Here is a 22,080-nt window from a genome sequence, read left to right on the forward strand (position 1 = left end):
GTTTGCTGGAGACTTTGTGAGGGTCTGACCTGGACTTCTGCAGAGCCATCCAGCCCTATAAAGAGCAGAGTATATTACCTCAAGTGTGGCTCCTCTGGCACTCTGCAGCCTTTGGTTTATTGAGCAGTGAAACTGGGGTGAGGAAATAAGAGAAATTATAGCTATTCCCTTTGGCTTAACCTGGCCCCTGCAAAACAAACACGTCTGTTGAACAAACATGTGCAATGAGTTGATCCCGATAGATACAATCTTTGAGCAGAAAGCTGAGTAATTACTCCCACATCCATTTTGAAAGATAGAAAGGGAAAAAAACACGTCAGCTGATGATTTACTAATTTGGGCTGGACTGTTGAGAGTCAATATCTTCGATTGGATTCATGCTCTACCTCATATTGTTTTAGCACCATTCAGTGTCGTAAGGAAGACAATATTCATAAATTTTATATGCTTGGATTAACACCATGAAAATGGAATATTGATCTCCTACTGTAACTGTCTGACATTATTCTTGCAAGATATTGAAGAGTGACAGTGGTTACTGTTTATATTGTACAAAATGGCAATGTTGTAGTCAAGACGGGAGATGTACTTCTTTCAACAATAGATCTTTGTTGATGATATAGATGCATTACAAATCTATATTACAAAGCTGTAAGCAGCACAGAACACAAGACAGGCCTTGCTGTCTTTATCATAATATCATCAGACTGTCAATATTAACCACGTGAAGAAGGTCAACATGGTGGTGCATTTACCAGCAAACCGCCAGAAAATGTGTCCCAGTAGATGTTCCAGACCAAACAGAGATTAAATGTTGAGCTTACATTTTGTTTGGGAGGAGATAGACATGACTCCATGTGAATTGGACAGTTGTTTTCCAACATGTTTTCAGCTAAGCAGTGCCACTTCTAAATGATTATTGCTAATGGTAAACTAAATCCCTCCAATCAAAACAAACTCAATATCCTTACTTTAAACACAAAGTCAAGGGGGACGCAAGGATACAAATCAAACACTTGCAGACATTGCAACAGTTAGGCAGTCAGTTGTTTGATATTGATCATTTGAAATATGGGCCGCTGTGGCTCAGTTGGTTGAGTCGACCGTTTGAGTCGATCGTTTCTCAGGTTGGGGGTTCCAGCTCCTGCAGCCACATGTCCAATGTGTCCTTGGGTAAGAGACTTAACCCCCAAGTTGCTCCCACTGCTTCGTCGGTGGAATATGAATGTGTATGAATGGGATTAGTTACTTCTGATAGTCTCTAAACCTAGCAACTTCTGCCATCAGTGTGTGAATGTGTAGCTGTGACATGCAGTGTAAAAGTGCTGTGAGTAGTCAGAAGACTAGAAAAGCCAAGTTTACCAAGTCCAAATCCCAGTGGTATAGAAGGTTCCCCCGGAAAATTCCACAGTGGCTCTCTAGTGTCAGATATTCTAACATTAGTTATGAACTAAAAATTAAAGGGGATTCTTGCTCCTACTTTCTGCTAGAGTTCAGTAGAATATATTATATATATTATTATAGATTATAATACATCTTGGATCTCGTTGTGAAAACAATGGGACACATATAAGCACATGCAGTAAATAGTGTGTTTAGATATTGTTTGGATGTTCTAGGGGATTGGGAAAATGTAATTTACTGGGTGTGAAGCTCCAGCTCGTAAACATCTTGTCTGCTCGCTCCTCAAACATTCCTCCCCTCAGCCTGTCTGACTGCCAGAAAGAAAAACAATAACAAAGGCCCAAGCCAACATGTGTCTGCCTCAGAAATACTCCTTACCACCTCCGCGCTGTGCAGGGACCATGAATCAGCCAAATGTATGCGTGGGTCTGAAGTATGATGTAAACAGTCATTCAGAGGGCAAGAAGCCACAAAAACAAACACAATGCTGGACAGAATTACAGCTACTGTGTTGGACTGAGAAGTTACTCTCAACATATAAATAAAAAAGTTTTTCCATTATAAATGTTGACCCTTACATTTAGCTCTACTTCTAACTGATCACTTCTCAAAACAAACTTTTTCAGCTGAAGGCTCCTGAAGTTCTACTCTAGGTTCCTTAGCAGCTATTCTTTATCATTTAGAAACAACAACTGGAAATTCTGTTGTTATGTTTCACCGGCCTCTCCACCTGTATCCAGAGATCGGTAGTTTAACCAAACGGAGGTCACACATGGTTGAAATATGTCGTACAGCAGAGGTATTAATCCAAAATAAACAGGTTTTTGCCTTGATTTATTTGCAATAAATTGGTCTAAATGATGCTTTAATTACAACATTGTGATGCAAATTAGTTTGAAGTCAAGCTTTTTCAGGGATGGCAGCAAGATGGCCAACTTTTCTTTGGCTCAACCATCTTTGATACAGTGTCAGGTTGTCAGCAGAATTTCAACTATGTTATTGAAAATGCCAGTGATGCAAATTAGCTTCTTCTTCTTTTTTTGCCTAGCAGGAGTTTGTTCCTGTATAATCCTTTGCATTGTCAATGTTTTCCAATACACCAGACCTATGCCATCATGGCCTATGTGCATAAGTTGTCAGGTTGAATTTGAGCCAAGAGTTAAGCACATGCAATAGTGATTCTGTGTGGACTTTGGAATAAATTGGATTAATATTGTATTTTATAATACGCCTCTGATTGCTTCTTAAGTCATACAGTGTATGAAGAAGACGATGTACAAGATAACAGCTTGTCTCTAAATGGTTTTGACACTATAACAATGTGCGTTCATGATAACACCTCTGAAATAGGCTTCCCGCTGAAAAATGGCACAGCCAACCTTTTGCACTCAAATTATTGTTGCACTGATCATGCTGCTTCCAAAATCAACTTCCTGCGATGCCTGTCGGAGGAAATGAAAGTCCTGGAAAATAATCAAATAACATCAAGCAGGCCTTCTCCCCACTCTGCATGGCCAAGCAATTAACGGGATGCAGAGGCACGGCGACAGACTGCTGCTCAGGTTTCCAGGCACATGTTTGTCCTTTAGCAGCAGAGAGATCCTACAGCTGTGAAGTTGGCTGCCTGTTTGACTCACATTCTGTGTTTGGGACCAATAAGCAGCAGTTAGATGTGACTCATCAAAAGCATTATGCTGTATAAGTGCTCTAATCAGCATGATAGAGGGAGATTTTACTCCTTTAGACGAGAGATCTGAAAAGGGCCTCGAGAGGCTTCAGTAATTGGAGTTATGTGAATGTTCAGATGAGGTATTCGTCTGCTTTAAATAGGGTGACATACTGTATGTACCATATTGTGTTACATAAGACTTTCCTGGAGGCTTTTTTTGTTTTAATTTGTGCTTATTTGTTCAGTTTGTTCAGACTCAGAGCTCATGACGTTCTTAGGAGCATGAACTGTATAAAAAGATGGATGAAACTCCAGCCCCCTAGAAGTGAAGCCAAAAGTTTTAGAGATCCATGCCTCTGCATCCAATTTATTTGTTTGGCCGTGCAGAGCGTCGAAAGGCCTGCAGTATTGAAGAATCCGCTGACAGATTTGTGTGCGCTGCCATCTTGCAGTGGCCGCCATTACTGCGGTGGCGTCTCAACGTCTGCAGCTGCTGCTTACTGTGAAAGCAGCATTCATATAGTAGGATTTCAAATGTTACAGCTGCTGATGAAGGTACCTTAATCAGGTGATCTAAGGTTTATTTTGATTTGACAAATTAGACATCGTTAACAAGAAAAACAACATGATTACACAATGGAGAAATATTAGAAAAACTCAACCATTGGTTCCATGTTTGTGATGAAGTGCTGTGTAACATAACAGTGTATGATGCCAGCTAGCTTAATCTATTAACTGCTGAATTTAACCATCAAAGACTAGTTGCGTTTTTATAGATATTGAGCCCATATTAAACTTTGCTGACTCTGTGTTTTGGTTAGCAGAAGGGTCTTGATGTCTGCTTCCCTAGCCAGATCCCTTCCTACGTCAGCCTTAGTCTCAGGTTTTTTTTGGCTTCTTTAGTGCAATGGAAGGAGATGGAGACACAATGTCCATAAGTCAAATTCATATATGAAGAACCCCTCTATTGAGAAATGGAGGAATGAATGAATAGAATTCATATTCATGTCACCGTAGAAAGGCAGTATCAGAAGTTCAAGTTGGTGAGTGTTGTGATAACATCTTGTTGGGTTGTATCCCACGAGTTGATTTAAGTGGAAAGTTATTACATCGCATTTTGTACTTTCAAGGTTTTTAACATTATACAGAAGGTTAATGCTACTTTGAGCTTCGTTGTTAGTGAAGAGCTCATCTGGTATGACTTGGGGCAACTGCTCGTCCTTCAGCCAGCTGTGTCACAAAGAAGAATACTGACATATTGCTTTTCCTACATTAGCATATTCTAAAGTGCTAATTTAATTAGCTAGTGCAAACAGGTTGCTGTTATGGACTATAAATGACTTGATTAGGTCAAAATAATAATGCACAGTAACTGTGACTTTTATTCAGAAGTGATTGAATCCTGAATGATCTGACTGATTTAGAGTAGCTCATATGTATAGGTTGTATGTCCTCTCACTCTTTATTCTCACGGTAATATACTTATCTGAATAATGACGGATAGGAGGTTAACCTTTGGAATCGAGTTCAGGTCTCCAGGGGCAAGGGAAGAGAAACTGTTCGAGAATCGGGAAGTGCGGGAGAATCCAGAAGGCAACAACTTGAAGAGGTGTTTTATCAGGGCGTGAAGAGTCTTGTGTTACGTTTTTGTCTCGATGTAAACATCGGATTTAGTCAGTGTCCTCAAGAGAATGTAACTGTGAGTTGGTTTAGCCCTTGTCGCTGAGTCGATGACTCTTTGCAGAGCCTTTTTTCTCAGCTGCTGTGGAGCAAGCGTACCCCACCAGGAGGCTGTGGGTGGTTGCAGTATGCTTTCAATGGAGCGGTGGTAGAAAGGCACAAGCAGCTGCTGAGACAGGTTTGTTCCCTCAGGAGGTGCCCTCAGGAGGTAGACGCTGATGTGCCTTCCTTACCGGAGACCATGTTTGCAGTCCATGTGAGGTCCAGAGAGATGTTTGTAGAAACGTAATGTGGTCACGCTCTCCAATCCTCTGATGTAAAGGGACGAAAGATCCTCTTTGTGCTTACGGAAGATAACCAAACGGGTATAAAGTGCTTGTTTATGTTACACTAACAACGAGCAGGAACACCACTTTTTACCCGTCATATTGAGGCTCTCAGTCTGTCACTGTGTTATTGCAGCCTGAAGCTTTGTTAAACTGTAAAAGAACTTGAATTCCCTCTGTGTTGCTGCACTTTACTCGCCTTTCCCCGCGCTCCTTCGCTTCCTCCATTCTTGAATTATCTGCTACCCAAGGCTTCCTTTTCTCCTCACAAAGGAACAGTGTGTGTCTGTCACCCACATATATGTGTTTGAGCACTCTGAAGGCTATTTGTCTGGTTTAATATTCAAACCTAAGACTATTCACTGCTCTGCACACACACTCACAGGTTGAGCTAAGAGAGGTTTTTATTTCTGGACTGAAGAGCCTTGTAGCTCATGTTTTCAGCCTCTAGACTGTATAAATAGCAAATTAATCAGTCTTCCCTTTACAAACACAAAGATGCAGTGGAACCATAAAGGGTGCTGATTGTGCCGCAGGGAGGTGGGCTTCTTGAGTGGTAGTGCTTATTCCTACTGTTGAACTAATTTAAGTGCACACCTCTGACTCTCCAACGCCTCCACTCATTGTCCGTGCTCTGTCTGCCGCCGCTGTCCTCAAGCGGAGTGAGTCACCGCTGGTTATTTCCCTCTTTGCTTTTACCAGTGTCGCTCACTGAGAGATTAGGAGTGCTTTTAACATTTCATGTTAGATCCATTAAGTTTCACTTCCTGCTTCTGAAGTAATCAGCCAAAGTTCAGTTTAATGTTTAATATTCAGCTCTGGTTTCAGCACGCTCCCCTCCTACCACTCAATATTTCTTAAGATCGGTTACGCAACACTTGCTTTCTTTTAGTCATCAGCACTTTGATTTTAAATGACTTTGCAAACATTTGTTCATCATAGGAGTGCCAAATGTTAAAAAAGATAATTGGTGAGTGGTGGCACATTGTTAATTTCCACGACAACAAGCTGAGCTGCAAAACCATAATCATTCAAATCGGTTGGGAAAAAAACTCTGAAAGAATAATTAAAATGACTCAGCAAAAACACAAATACGATGCCACAAAGGGAAGATGCCACAAGGAGGGAGAAAGAACAGTGACAGGCATTCATCTCCTGTTATGTAATACGACACAGACAAAGAGAAGGTACTCAAAGGTAACTCCAGTTTATAAGTACTAAAGGAGGAAAACATTTTCAGCTTCTGTCACAAAGTAGACCAAAGATTGTAAACACATTTACTGAGGTAAATGTAGATGAAGTGTATTAGGGCTTTCCATGGTGGCTGGTGGGGCCAGCAGATGATGTGATCCCACATGTTTAGATAAATTGTGCTACATTTTTGGTGGCATTTTTTTTCCTTTTTTTTTTGATAGGGCAGCTCAAGAGAATCAGTAAATGTTTGGGAGAAGACAGTGGAGTATGACAGCAAAGGCCGAAGTTGATTTGAACCCCCGGCCACTGCAAGAAGGACTAAAACCTCTGTACATGTGGTGCACGCTCAAACCTTGAGCTAAATTGAACTGTTATATTATTTTAACAGTGTGAGAGACAGTAAAGCTCATCACATATCATATCTACCTTGTTTCATAGGGAGAGTAGAAAATCAGTGTTGAATTATTTTCTACAGAACATATCTTTTTTTGGTGAATGACTAGAAGTAACACAATTTCCACAGTGATGTGCTTTAAACTTTGCAGAGCTTATAGATGCTTTGGGAAAGGCCACTGTATTAAAGTGATAATACCCAGGTGGAAAATCTCAGTTGTAAAAACGGCACTTTCCTTGTTCTGAGCAGCTTTTTGTACAGTGATTCATCGTTTTGTGTGTTAAGATCCCTTTTCAAGGTGTGGTTGCCCTCTTACGGTGTCACTCGTGGCTTCAGATGAATAGCCCTGCATTGCTATTGTAAGAGACTAAATTAAAGGGATGAATGTGGTGTGAGAATCCTTACGCCCTTCCCGTTCTAACCTAGCAACTGCAAGCTTCTGTCCACTTGCATCTTCAGAGACGTGAAATCAAAGCCTCTCTGGTGTCCCATTTTACCGAGCCGCAGGGCCCTGAGGAGAATGACTGACTCTCTCTCTCTCTGCCATTGTGTGTTGATGGAGCTCGTCCAAAGTTTAGAAAAGGGGAACTCTTCTGACCTCTCCAAGGGATGCATTGATCTCATCCTGGTGTAGGATATCGGTCCGATCCTGACCCAGATAGCTAGATTGGGTATCAGTGACAGTAGGCCGATCCATGTTGCCGATCTTCAAAGCCAATCTATACACCTCAGTTCTACAGCAAGCACTTTGTGTGCTACGTCACTAGCATCAGTGCACTGGTAAGGCTCTGCGGAGCCAATATAGCATGGAGGATGCTAGCAACAAAGCCCAAGTAGTTTGAATGAATTTCTTGTTTGTAACGCCAACAACTTCAACGACTACAAGCAACTTGTACACAGCTCATGTTTCAGGGGGTGGTGGTTTAATGATGAGTTTAAAAAAACAAAGAATGCAGAAAAAACAAAGGGGTTTACTTTGTCAGCAGGGTTGCAAAGACAGGAGAAACTTCTCAGTGATGTTTTGACATCACGTAAATCATTTCTAAAAGTGTTCTGATTCTCAGTCTCATCCTCACAGTGAGGAATACAGGTTGTTAATTTAACACTGGAATCGGATTGGATCTGTATCGGTATCGGTTTATACCCAAAGCCCAGATATCAGATCGACATAAAAAAGTTGGATCGGTGCATTTCTAAACTCCTCTGTCATTCAAAGTGAACTTAATACATAAAGTGCTCTTTTATGCTTTAAGTGGAACAAATAAGTTCCAGTACTTTCCTTTTTCACAAACTGGTGTTTGTCTAGGCCGGTATGAGCAAATCATAAAGCATTACAGTCTGATTTTTTACACTGGATATAAGGATATTAGGACAACAGGGCAACCAATTTTAGTTCATCCAGTAAAACATTACTTACTGGAAAGTAGAATTTGAAGAAATTAAGGTCCTCAGTTCAAGATGCCCTTACTTTCCTTGCAGAATCATGTGTGCTTCTGCTTCTGTGTAACTTTTTATAACCCAGAGGGTGGACAAAATGTGCACATAAGCGATGCGTAAGTGACTTTTTGACAATCGTTAGTCTATATTAAGCTCTAGTACTATTTATCTGTCTAATGTCTCAGCGTTAGCTTTGTCCTCAGGTGTTCCTGGAGCTTTTCTCTCTCTCAATATAAATGAATTAAGTAGACAAACTGATGTGGGCATCTGGTGTTTTTATCTCATATTTATAGCAAATCGAAAAATTGCTGATGGCCAAACTGGACAAGGCTAATTGCTTAATCCTTGAAAGGCTCTAATAAGGTTACTTGAGATTAAATCTTTTCCATTATCTTGTCTAGCCCCTGTGGTCAAATAGTTATTTCCCAGAGATGATTTTAAAGAGTCATTTCCCAGAGATGGAGCTGATAGAAAATTGAGTCAAATCTCGGTGAAAAATGATGAAATAGAGGGACATTCAGCTCTGGGCTCTGATTTTCTGAAAGGAGATCGTCTTATTTAAATGAGGTGAAACGGCAAGTTCTGAAAACACACTTGTTATGTTTAACTATAGCAAATTCTTTAAAACCATAAGAACAGATGTGATGTGCTTTCAAACATTAATGATGGACATTTTGGAAAAATATTCTTTACTCCCACATCCTTTCTCCCTGCAAACATTAGCCACCATGACATTTTTGGTGTGCTGTTTTAGTACCAGTCCACACATAGGCGGGTATTTTTCGAAACGTAGGTTTATCTGTGCGCTTTGGCCTTTGGTACAAATTCAAACTGCATTTAAGGTAACTGAAAACGCACGACTCTACCAACTGAGCCACAGCCACCTGATGCTTATATGCACTCCCACTATGTTGACGAGCAGAGGCGCCTGAATGGACAACTTTGTAAATGAAATGGTCATTGCAGGGGATTGGCGAGAACATTTTCACATGTCAAAAGGTAAGGACATCGCTTGCTGACTTGGCGTGCTCATGACAGCCGTGACAGTGCGTTTTGAAGTGGACAAAGATGTTTCTGAGAATGTAACGTGTGGAGACGGGATCCATTTTTTGAATCCGAGTAGGAAAACCTCTTCGTAAAAGAATACCCGCCTACATTTGGACTAGGCCTCAGTCATGACTAATCTAGCCTTGAGCAGAAACGAGCAGAAGGCCACAGAGATCATGTCAGATCACTCGTCTAAAACTACCAAAGCCCAGTCATTCGTTTCCTTTCTCTCTCTCTTTAGTCTTCATTTCCTGTTTAGGCTTTAAAGGCTTTAAATGCCCACTGAAGTAAAGAGGGGGTTCATTTTTTAGTGTTAGCATTATCATGTTAGCAAACAAATGCTTGTTGATGCATGCAACATCTATGTAGAACCAGTCGGAGTTGTGGTTCTGGTGAGCTTTGTAGGCTTTTTGGCAAATAGTAAATAAAATGGTTCCCTTTTTTGATGGAGGAGATCTCCAAAACAAAGAACTGCAGTCAGCTTTCTCATCACTATGAGTAGCATCATTTTGTAATCACACTTTATATAAAGTATTGAGAAGTAGAGGTGGGGGAAAAAATAGACACCGAAAGATTCCCGGCCCTATTGAGAAGTGCAACCCTTTTAACATCATAAATGTTTTGAATTCTACGTCCATGTTTCCGTTAAAATAAATCTTGTTTCATATAAAAGGACTCTTAATTCTCTTACAATCTGTCAACACAATGCAAAGAACAACATCCCCACAACGATACCAGCTAAGCTAATTACAGAGCTCGTGGTTGCAGTAAATCCCTCTGCATTAGAGATTTATAGTGGAATTTATTTCATGGCTCAGGAGACAAAAAAAACACTCCGTCTGATGGTTTCATTGCAGCTTGATTTATAATGAGAACTTGGCTTGAGGCAGAAAAAACAATCTTGCGTTCAGAATGCCAAATTGTGACACGGGGAGTGTGTTCACTGCACAACCAATGAGGAGGCTACTCACACTGATATTTAGGGCGATGTTTTCATTATTACTGCTGAGTTGTCATTGAGTTAAAAGCTGATTTTTGTTTATGTAGATTCAATATTGTTATATAGCTCAGGTTCTTATTCAATTGGTATTTTATGAACAGGTTGGGGTAAAGGATATAAATTGGTTGATTAGGTATTAAAAGGAAACCTCTCAGCACTCATTGGCTGTACATGTGTAATATAGGTTTTGTAATAAACTAATTCATAGCTAATAGTTAAACATGACTACTATTCTCAGAAGTGCAGTTGCACTGATTATGCCCACATCTCCTTAATTTAAATGTTGTAAGATAACCATCTGCTCAGCTCAGTAACTAATGAGTTTACAGGGAGAGAGAAGAAGAGTGATGAGTCGTGGAATGATAACTTGCTCGATCTAATTTTATCTGGAGAGTGAGACATGATGACATTATTGAAACACTGGATTTTGTATTCTGGGAAAGTCATAGTCCCCTAATGATGCTTGTTACTCACGCCTGTTATTTTCTCCTTAATGGTAATTGCACTGTTTTCAATTCTTCTGGATCACGCTGATGATCAAATTTGTGGGGCGTTGCTAAGCAGCATGAAAAGCAATGACTCACAACAGAGCAAAGCGATAGCCAATGGCTCCATTTGTCATTTGGTAAGCACCTTCCCCTTCACTGCTGCAAAGTTTTCGTTGTGTTTTCTTGTACAATAAAAGTAAAGTCTATCTATCAACCTATCTTCAGTCACTGTTACCAAAGATATCAAGCTTTCTATTCCGACAAAGCTAGAATGACTTTGATGATTTTAAACGATGGGCTTTTGATTTTAGGCATAGACAAGCAGGTCCATCCTGTCTGGCTATCAAAGAGTGTAGTTTAGTTTGTTACCATTGTTGTATGGGGTTAACATAGGTTTGGGACACAGAATGTACTCTGGCCACCAAATTTAGGGGTTTGGCTCTGTTACTGTTGTTGTTATTTTTGCTATGGGCTAGGTAACAATACACAATGGCATCCTGCCACCTAAATTCCCTTTGTAATCTTTGAGTGTTTTTGATAAATATTGAAGTGTAATATAAATGTTGCTCATGTATTTATTTTGCTCACACTTTGCACTTTTGCCACTGCACCTCAAAATTGAAAAACCATTATCTGGCTAAAAAGAGAAACACAACTGAACCTAGCGCCGCACAAATGGAAATATTTGTATCCAATTAGTCCAGACAGTGACCTCACCACTCGTGGGAGATGTCATATTTATCGTTGCCTTGTGTGTTATTGTTACTCCTCTCACTTCAACCTTCCCACATTCTTTCTTAAAGGATATTAGCAAAATCCCAGAATAAATATGAATGGAGTCTGATTTGCGTGCTGTAATCTGATGTGAAAAGGGTCTCAGATGATGAGAAGTCTGACTTAATACTTTCATATTTGGCTGCAGACAGACATTGAATATGCCCCCTGGTACCTTGGGGAGTTCCAAAAGTCCTCGTTCCACATGCATGCACACATTTCCTTCAACTTTACATCAGCTCAGCGTTTCCAGGAGGTCTTGGTATTGGGATGCAGAGATGCCCCAGGGATTGACTGGAGGTGAAAGAAACTCTGGGAAAGTTCTCAGATAGGAAACATTGGCCTGACCTCTTGTTCAGGAAGTGGTTTTGGTGTTTTTGTAGCTAATTTGTTTGCCTGTTTGAAGCATCTGGGCTGTTACTCCCTGATAAGTGTGTGGAGAAGCTTTCATACTACAAAGTGGATATTTAGAGAAGAAAAACGACGATGGAGAAGCAAAAATGTGTTTCCATCTGCCCTCTCTGGCAAAAAAATAAAAGAAATGGGAACGTGCAGCTGCCAGCATTTAAACAGATTTATCACAGTGCTTTGAAGTGACTACCCCATTAATAAAAAAGTTGAATAAATCTCTGCAAACTCTGGACAACACCTATATTTTATCCTCTTTGGAAGCTGCTGCCCTTTTCAGTTCACTTTGAGTTAAACCTTTTCAAATTGATATACTCCAGGAACATTTTTTTTTATAAATAATGAAGCTCTACAGATGTTAATAACCAATACTATAGCTTTGAAAACACCGGCTCTGAAAATAGACAAGACCATAGTGTCCTTCACAACTCTTAATTGCCTTTTTAACGACTGAGTGGATTTGCAGGAAATCACAAATCAATAATCACTGCACCAAGCACATCAAGTCTGTACTCAATTTCCCTGGTAAGAATAGCAGGATATTGATTTGAGAGGAAGCCTGCAATAAAAAACAGTGATTCTATTGTCATTTAAAGCAGTAATGAGTCTTACAAACTCAAAGTGCTGGCATGATTAGAGGAAAGAAAGTGCAAATGTATACAGTTTGGCTGTACAGGGAATAAGGTGCACAACATATTCAAGAGCCCTGTTAACATATTTCAACTTCCTGGTCCCTAACAAGCATTTGCGGCGACATCATTTGAATCTTCTCGTCTGCCAACAGCACAGCAGCAGGTCAGTGGTTGTCTGCATTATGTCTGACAGAACTGCAATAAAGCCTCCGAAACAGCAGGTTAATGATTCACCTCCTTTCAATCTACACCCAACATATGAGAACAACAACATTCCCTGCCTGCAGAGGAGCAAATTCAGAGGTCTGATGACATCAATTAGCACAACTGAATACCTTCGTCACTCCGGAAAAGCTAAAGACTGAATTCTTTGTACAGCTAAATAAGATGTTGCCAGGATTCATTTTACGAGGTCATGCTGGAGAAATTCTGTCTCTTATGTGTTTTTTTGTAAAAAATTTTCCATTCTTAATATTTCTGACTCATGTATACTGACTCGCGTAATAGAGAAATCGTTTTCCGTTAAGTGAATGAGGATTCAGTGAGAACATTCTGTATGAAGTATAAATAGTGTACTGCAATAAACAAGACATGTTTTAAAGGCAGAGTGCATTAACAGGAAACAGAAAAATCAAATATAACCTCTGCATTTTTGTATTATCGTCATTTTTCTAGGTGTCTGTTCAGCTACTTTTTGCATTCATAATTAAAGCAATATTCTACTTAAATTGTCAATTTAATATGTGCAAAATAAAACGGTAAAAACACACAAAATTGCATGAGTTCCACGAGGGCCAGAGGCTAATTGAGTTAATCTGCTTGCTGGCTATGTTACCACCTACTTCCAACAGCTAAGGTATTGTAGCTTTTGTTAAGGTATTAAGACCTTGGACGGTTAAAATCCAGCAATCTTTGTCCGATAAACAACAAATTCTATAATCAAAGATTACGTCAGCAGTAGGGGTGTTGAAACTGATCGTTCCTACGATGCATCAACATGTGGACATGGACGGTTCTGCAATGCAGTGACGGAACATAATCGATTATTGTGTACCAACGTTGCTTGTAGATTTTTTTTCAGTCGCAGCTGGACCTACACAATTTATGTTGACATGGATTTCTAAAATAAAAAAAAGGAGTTGATATTTACCTGACTGCTTGCCTTCATTAATGGGAAAGGAGCCATGTATAGTAATATAGAAAATTGAGGATGTGATGTGATGCACTGTGATATCAAATTGAATCAAATCGCTGACAGGATAATCAGAATGGGATTGTTAAACCAGTGAGGATGCACAGCCATAGTAGCAAGCAACAGTTTTTGCTAAGTGATTGCAACAATCTATTGCACAACAACCTAAAGACATCATAACATTTATCCAAAATCCAAGGTCCCGTTTTAGTGAAAGCATTTTTTTCCCTATTTATGGCCAAATAGTTTTTTTTTTTCGATAAAATGCTGGTTTTGAATTCTCCACTGTCATGTTCTTCCATCAGACCCGCTCTAACAACCCCTCCTTCCAGACTTATCTGCACAGCTGGCCTGGGCGATATGAACCGACTTGACATGAATACAATAGGTAGGCTAAAAACTTGACTGCAGCTGCACAGCACAGGGAGAGCTCTACTTTTCAGCCAATAAAAGAGGTGTTTTTGTTGCTGAAGGGAACCAAAGAGCAGTGGGAGTCCGTCTGATGGCCGTGGGGAATCAATAGAGACTTTTACAATCAGTAACACAGCACAGGCTCAGAAAAGGTCCATGGGCGCCGCTAATTGCTCTCTCTTTGTTTGCTACTAGTCCAACATTCTGCCGCTAATGTGATTAGGTCACTTTGGACAAAAGCAACTTTGGGCAAACACCTCCCATGGATGATGTGTTCAATGTAAATTTGAAACCCCAGAATGGGTCTGTGAGATCTGGGTTGGAGAATTTGATAGAATCCGATCATTATTTTTGCTCAGCCTTTTTTTTAAAAATTTCTTTGGAAGAAAACCAACGTGCAGCTTGGGAGTGTTAGAAACACAGGAGAGATCTCCTCGAGAACATACCAGATATTATATGGCAACATCTCCTGAGCAGCAACAGGGAAAAAACAATGTTCCAATGTTGAGTCTGTAGTCCCTGCTAGTAATCATATAATGAGGTGGAAATTATTCCATTTGGAAATACATGATTCTGTTACTTGTCAAGTGAAAAAATCTTTCCTTGTGTCAGTGGGTGACCGCAGGAGACGTGTCAGCACAGCCTGCTTTTAAAAGAGTTCTTTCTGAGCTCCCTTGCTTATGCTGCATTGAAACCTGCCCCCAAAACGGTTAACCCTTTCAACAAACATGCAGCGATGTCAACTTTCATCCACATCAGGGACCATTCAAGATGATCATTCAAAATCATGAAAGGAGGAAAAATATGACCCATTTGTCATCTTTATAATATATATATATCTATATAATATATACAGACGTCTATCGTAGTGTTTTTTCCGATCTCTTAGTATGGTTCAATTGGATTTAATTTAGCCTCTTTGGGGGATTAGATACTTTGTTTTAAGTGTTAGCAGAGCTTTACAAAGTTTATGAAGTAAGGTGCACAGAAAAGCTGAGATGTCCTTGTTAGAAACAAATGATGTTAAAATGGTTAAACTGGTTTCATTTTTCTTTCTCAGTTCCATAAAGTGAAGTAGTTACTTTGGATTCAGCTACCAATTTGTAACAGATCAAAGATTTTAGCGCTGGATCGTATATCTTAATGAGTCGAATCATAGCCCCCTATAGAGAATTGGATCAGATCGTCTCGTGAAGGAAAGTTTCACTCCTCTTATATATAAAATATTCTGAATATATGAAGTTTCTCCTGCAGTGATGTATGACAGTGACGGATGCAGAGAGGCTTCCCCTTTCTTTTCAATCAGCACAGTCATCAGCTTTCCTGTCACTGCACACAGCCAGGGAATTGCCTGCCTTTGTAATCTGGTCAGCTCTGTTATACAGTCCACATTATTCCCTCGGCAAACCTTTAGTGAATTTAGGTCACAATGTCCATATTGATGCTTGTTAACAAAGGCTCCTCTCTTCTATGTGTACATTTCTTGTGGCAGCAGTGAAAGGCTGGAGATACAGTTACCCCTAATGAGAAAATGGCCTTCACACCCCATTGGTTGTACCGTCCACCTGGAATCCAGGCCACTGCAGCCCAAACACGACTAAATAACCTCAGTGGGAGACTGAGTGCCTGACAGGAGAAGTGAATGTGCCCTGCAGAAGAAACATGCGTGCCAGTCTGCCTTCTTTACAGCATGACAAATTATCTGCCGCTGCTCTGCTCTCAGTGCAATGGGGGGAGTAATTGAAAGTTGCATGACACACTCCTCCTTGGGCTGGAAACACATTAAGTGTGTTAGGAAAGAAAGAGAAATGTGGTTTACTGAGGAGCTCACTCAACAATACGAGGTTACAAGAGGCCATTTAAAGAACAAAAGAAAACTAACAAGGCAATGGGCCTGTTCATGCCACAAGAAAGACCTGCCTCTCTCTCTACATGTTGTTTAGTGGTCATCCGCTGGGCTCATGCTTATGGACAGATTGATGTAATATTTCCACAGCTAGTCCTCAAGTGTCATGGATAAATAGTAACTTGAGCAGCAGACTCTCAATCTTCATCAAACACCGCCCTGAGCTCAATGCCAGGACTTAAGTCCTTTAGAGGCGTAATGAAACGTTGCAGTGACACTCTGGCCTACATAATGGGTTTTCCTTTTCTTTCCTTGTCATGGCTAATTATGAGCTGAAAAACAGCTCAGGGTCAAGATGGATGTTTTTTCCCTCCCAGTTCAAAGCCAATGCCGTTTCCACATTGTCCCTTTTCTACACAAGCAGCAGCTCAGTAAAGCTGACAAGAGGAAACAGATCCATGCCTGGAACTCAAGTGGACCACTCAGGCCCATTGGGAGTCACTCAGGCACATGACAGCCCCGGCAGAGAACATGGTTGTGTTAAGCAACACGTGGTTGTTGGTTTTGTGTTCGCAAACAATTAACAAAAAGGAAAATAGAGTTCCTACAGGGGTCTGCCGAAGCCTAGAAGTGTGTTAAATGACTCAAAGTTTTAAAAGTATGGGCAGAAAGGTGCACATACAAAAGCAACGTCATTACCATTTGTCTTTTTTTGACATGGTTGCTTGACCCATAGACGGCACAATGTCCAGTATTTGGCTATTTGGTTTCAAGATAGACTTCAGTCCGATTTCTAAAGGCATATCCTAGCTTCTTACACCTTCACTAACCTACAGCGATTAAGGGAAACTGACCAGATGAAGTGGCTATCTTTATATGCAAAAGGAAAGGATGGGAGTGTTTGTTTCTTTCTTGGGCTCTTTGTGACTTTGTTGTAGAGATAGGACAGTTGATAGAGTTGAATGTCAGGGAAAGAGAGGGAGTGGGGAATGAGGTGTGGGAAAGGAGCCACAGGTTGGATTTGAACCCGGGGCGCCCTGAACCATAAGCGGGCACTCTAACCACTGTGCCACCAGCGCTTGGGGAGTGTCATCTTAACCAATATGCATCAATGTCCACTGTGTTTTGAGGAAATAGTAGGAATTCAAGTCATACTGAAGACAGCCATGTCTAAGAATAGATACCTGTTGCCTACCTTTTTATGCTAAGCTAGGCTAACTGCATCATAGCTCCAGCTCAGTACCTCATGCACAGACATATTAGTGCAATGTCTTCCAAGTTTCTGTGCCTTAAATTGATTAAATGCATCTCCTAGAAAATCAAAGTAATCTTTTGAATGGTATATTTTCTTTGATATACTTTTCCAATAAAATAAAGGAATATATGGTGAATATGGGGGGTTGAACATGCCCATTGTGACTTATATCATATTTTTATATGAGGTCATTGACTGGAGTCTGAGTATATTTGCTCTCTCCAGAAGGACTGGGAGTCTCAGCTGCATCATGTCAGCCCATTAAACGAACTAAAGGAAGAAAAGCTGCAGTGTTTATTCAAACAGCTGCTGAACTGAGGCACTCACCTTCTGCAGGAGGTGGGAAAGGGCACGAGGCTGTAGTTGTGGAGTACGGGGGAATGATTATTTTAATCAACAGCAGAGGAGGCATGGGTGTTTTTGTGACTCTGTTGATAAGACAACCCTTACTCGAGGGCTTATTTCGGCTTCTCAATGACGCAGGCTGGCAGGATTTTCTGCCACATTTTGATTGGCAAAATCATTTTTGAATGCAGCTCCTGTAACACAGTTCCACAGTTTTTAGTATCTACATTTAAAATATGTGTTTACAGGTGCATTGACTCCCACATGCAGCACACAGACATTTTAATGTGTAGCTGTGTATGACAAGAAGGTAATGACCTCCTAATTCTGTCTAAATAAAGCACATAAACATTTCTCTGTGGCTGAATAGTTGTTGATGACAAACCAATCAGATTGAGTCACTGGCCTGCTGTGGTTGTTTTTCATGTATAAGAAAAGCAGCTAATGGTGAACTTTGAGAGATGAAGGCTATTTGATTTTTCCTCATTTTTGTATTAGCATTTAGATGAGAAGATAATTAACGTGCGTGTGGATCTTGGAGCCTCACATTGGCCACAGCTGATTAGCTATTAAAGCAGACGTATGTTCAGTGAATGTACAACAAGTGGAGCCCGGACTCATATAATCAGCAGTGTTATTAGCTGATCATCATGCAATCCTAGTTCATTTTTCAACTACTAAAATCCAGACTCAAGACATAGGCAGTATAATTAAATCTGGATACGCTTATCTTCACTTTATTCTACAATTCAACAATTTATTTAGCAGATGCTTTTATCCAAAGCGACGTTCATCAGAGAGTAAGTACAACACAAGCGAGGATCTAGAAAAGAGGAAACAATGTCAGTAAGTGCTAAAGTCGTCGTTATCAAACAAAACCATTGTCCTTTCCATCATCAATAATGTCGAGACCATCATCATCATCATTAAGGTCGTTGGTATTCATGAAAGAGCTGGGTCTTTAGCTTTTTCTTAAAGGTGCAGAGGGTCTCTGCAGATCAAATGGAGTTTGAAAGTTCATTGGAAGTTCGACTTCATGAAATATATTTCTCAAAGCTTGCAAAGTAGTTTTGTCTTTTCTTGTGCTTGCTACACATTATGTATTATTGAACTGGATTCATTTCTCTCTGCAGCTTTGGTGGTGAGATTTCTGACCAGACGCTTCATCTGGGAGTATGACCCAACACTAGGTAAGAGCACCCACCACCCCTCTGCTCCGCCGTCCTTATGTCTTTATACTTTCATGTTGATTGCGCAATGGGGTGATATTGGTGGTCCAGTTTGTAATTTCAAATTGCTTTTGGAGCATTGTTGGAAGAACAACGTGTAGAGAAACAGCAGGGGAGACTCAGAGATGCTCACACACACAGCGCTGTTCTCCCTGCTAGCTCTGTCAATCAAAAGCTCTGTCGATCAAATCTTGTCCCTGACACCTCTTTTACTACCTCTGATGGTGGCATAGATGTGGGATCACTTCATTCCCCCATTACGCCTCTGTGACATTTATACTGTCGGCGAGACATCCCAGGCATATAAATATAGCATGCTACACTGTATAGGGCTATTGTCAACCAGTTACTACAGCTGCCTTCCTTTTCTTTAAGATTACCCCAATAATCTGTGCACTCCTGATACTATACTACTACTACCATGGGTGTAATCACCATTTCTACTACTGTCAAAACTGCTGCTTACTTCCAAAAATGGAAGTTTTCTCTCAGATCAATAGTGAAAAAAATAGACCAGGCTTTTTATTTTTTTTTTGCAGCTGATGCATTCAGGGCCAATTCCCTCCACTGTAATTACAGGGCACAAAGGCATCACATCTCCTCTGTGAGGGGGCTTTTCATTTCCTGGCTGTACATGGCAGGTCAGAGCCTCCGCATTGCTCACTTGATGTTCTCTTCAACAGCGTGTCTGTTTTCGGTGATAGGAGGTGCAATCATCGACATGGGAAGTCCACTCTCGGGAGCACGCTCTCCACTTTTTTAATCAACAGCCTCTACATTTAAGGACATGATGAGCACAATCCTGCAGCTATAAAGCCAAAGGGTTCACACCATATGGATATTTAATGGAATACTTTTCAAAACTGGAGCATTCATTGGAGGCAAGAGGAGCATGTGTAGACACATATAACATGTTACTATTAATAAAAGGCATGCATTTCCTTTTCTCAAAATATAGCACAACATCTTTTGTTCATCTTCCAAATACATGATAATTTTGCACTTTGATGATCTGAAATTTAACGCCAATAAAGCCATTAAATAAAACTTTAAAATATACCCAGTAGCTTTCTAGCGTTAGGGTTAGCTTCATACTATGTGAGTGCTGTTTAAGGTTGTTTGGATCATTTAGTATAAAAGGGGAAAAGCAGAGGAGAGTGATATCTGCCTCCTTGGTTACCACGGAGTTGGCGTCACTACTATGAAAGCACAGCTTGACGTACATAATGGGAATAACAGCACCGTTGGAGGGTGTCTGTGACCAATAGGACTGCCCGGATGAAATTCCCCATGGAGTGTTGGACACGTTATTAAAACCCTATTATGGGCACATCACACAGGTGGGGGGTGAGCGTGCAGAGTGCTGGTCTCAGAAACACAGGAGATCTGGCAGAACGTGGGCGGTACTTCATCCATCTCAATGTGCCCGCCAGTGTTTACGGTTCAGCACTCATCTCCCTTCATAATTCATTAGAAGTCTACCTGTTGAGTTTGATCAGGGCCACAAACATGCTCAGATGTTCTTTTCCATTGTGAAGAAACAGTTGTGTGTTCAGGCCGTCTGGGAAATATATTTCTCTTAGTGCAGGCCAGGGACATGGTGAGGCTCTCGGGGGGGGGGGGGGGGGGGGGAATTTGCACACAATGCTTTAGCATATTGTGGGTCTCCTGAAGCAGGGGTTTCTCATACACCTCTGAAGGCATGAAGCCAAACACGTCAACTTGCCCAAGTAACTCTCACAAATACAAAAATCAGAATCAGAATCAGAATCGGCTTTTATTGCCAAGTACATTTACACATACAGAGAATTTGACTTGGTGTATTGGTGCTAAACAATTAACAAGGAAATAACGCAGAACTAGCAACCACTTAAATAATACAGTATAAGAAGCTATTACAATATATCAAATAGAATTTAAAAATGTAAAATATAAAAAATAAAAGACACAAAATGTAGAGAAAGGTGCAATGTAGGAGCTGTGCAGTGGACTATGAGAAATACAATCTTACAAAGACTTTAAACTGAAGTTTAAAAGACTTAGTCCAACAGCCTCTCACACCTAAAGATATTTAGTCAAACTATATTTTAAAAAGGCTGGGTATCTTGTTTGACCATGGTTTTAAAGACTATGGTTGTTTTAGAAACTGCCTACTATACTAGTAGTACGTACCGATTTGGCCAAAATGCAGAATGCGAACAAATGCGAGTTCTCATGCCAAAAATACCTGGATGTTGTACTGATAGGGAAAATATTTACAGTAAGCATCAGACCAGTTTTCCTCGTGTATGGTTTCCCACAATTCAAGACGCCAGCACCAGACATCAATGACGGACAGCAACAGCTCTCATGACGCAGAAATAATCACAATCGGACCGAATCACACAAAGATACCAACAATTATCTTTCTTGATTCTCAAAATCATGAAAATCTAAAAAAAAATCACTTGTCAGTTTTTTTTCAGACAGCAATGCAAGTTGATGCTACACTGACTGTAGCGGCGTTTGCTGTTAGCTGGGCTGTTGTTTACTTCCTCCTTTTAAGACCAGAAACCAGCTTAGCCGGGCCTGTCATACTGCAACAAAAAAAACTGGCAGTCAAACTACATAATACTGTCAGTTTGTAGTCGGCGGTTTCAGAAAAAGTAAATGGTTGTGTTCAAAATCACACAGTCCCTTCTACAACTACTACTACCTACTCCCTTCCCTGCTTCCTACATGGGTCAGTTCTCTGAAGAGCATTATATAGTGAACAGATCAGCACAATAATAAAAACTGTTGGACAGTACTTGCAGTCTCACCGGTCGCCTATTGATGTCATTGATGTCACATATCTAAAACATGAATCTCAGTGATGATATTTCTAGGGCTGGGCAACGATTAAAAGTTTTAATCGCGTTAATCGCATGAGTTCCTGTGATTAATCACGATTAATCGCATTGTTATACACAAAATCCAATAATGAATTAAAAAGTAGTGTATGGCACACTTTTATTGTAAATGTACTTCTCAACTTAAACAATGTAATCAAAGCAAATACATACAAAACTAAAGCTTATTGCCACTGCAAGGGCATAATGTCATCCTGTTTGTTATATAAAAAAAAAAAACTTCCCAGAAAATCCTGAGCCACAATCATAACATTAAAACAGGCAATTTCTGAGGTAACAGCAGAAACATTTTTCTTTTATCAGGGAGCAGCATAACCAGTCTATGTTCAGTACCAAATGTCCCTGTTAGAGCGAGGTGAAGCACAAAAAAAGTTCACTGCAGGGATTTACTGTGCAGGGGACTAGTCTGTAAAGTCCATATTTATACTAGATTTCCTTTGTAGAATCTTACTCAAAAA

At 40.3% G+C, this 22,080-nt stretch overlaps 1 protein-coding gene across 2 annotated transcripts in view; it reads left to right on the top strand.

The window, feature by feature from the left end:
* Positions 1-22,080, top strand: part of rerg (RAS-like, estrogen-regulated, growth inhibitor) — a 43,304-nt gene that overhangs the window by 12,316 nt on the left and 8,908 nt on the right. For both annotated transcript variants that reach the window (XM_061030052.1, XM_061030051.1), the window contains exon 3: positions 18,636-18,692. In XM_061030052.1, coding sequence (XP_060886035.1) covers positions 18,636-18,692 — 57 coding nt within the window. The remainder of the gene's footprint in view (positions 1-18,635; positions 18,693-22,080) is intronic.

Source organism: Labrus mixtus, chromosome 22, assembly GCF_963584025.1.
Source record: "Labrus mixtus chromosome 22, fLabMix1.1, whole genome shotgun sequence".
Classification (NCBI taxonomy): domain Eukaryota; kingdom Metazoa; phylum Chordata; class Actinopteri; order Labriformes; family Labridae; genus Labrus; species Labrus mixtus.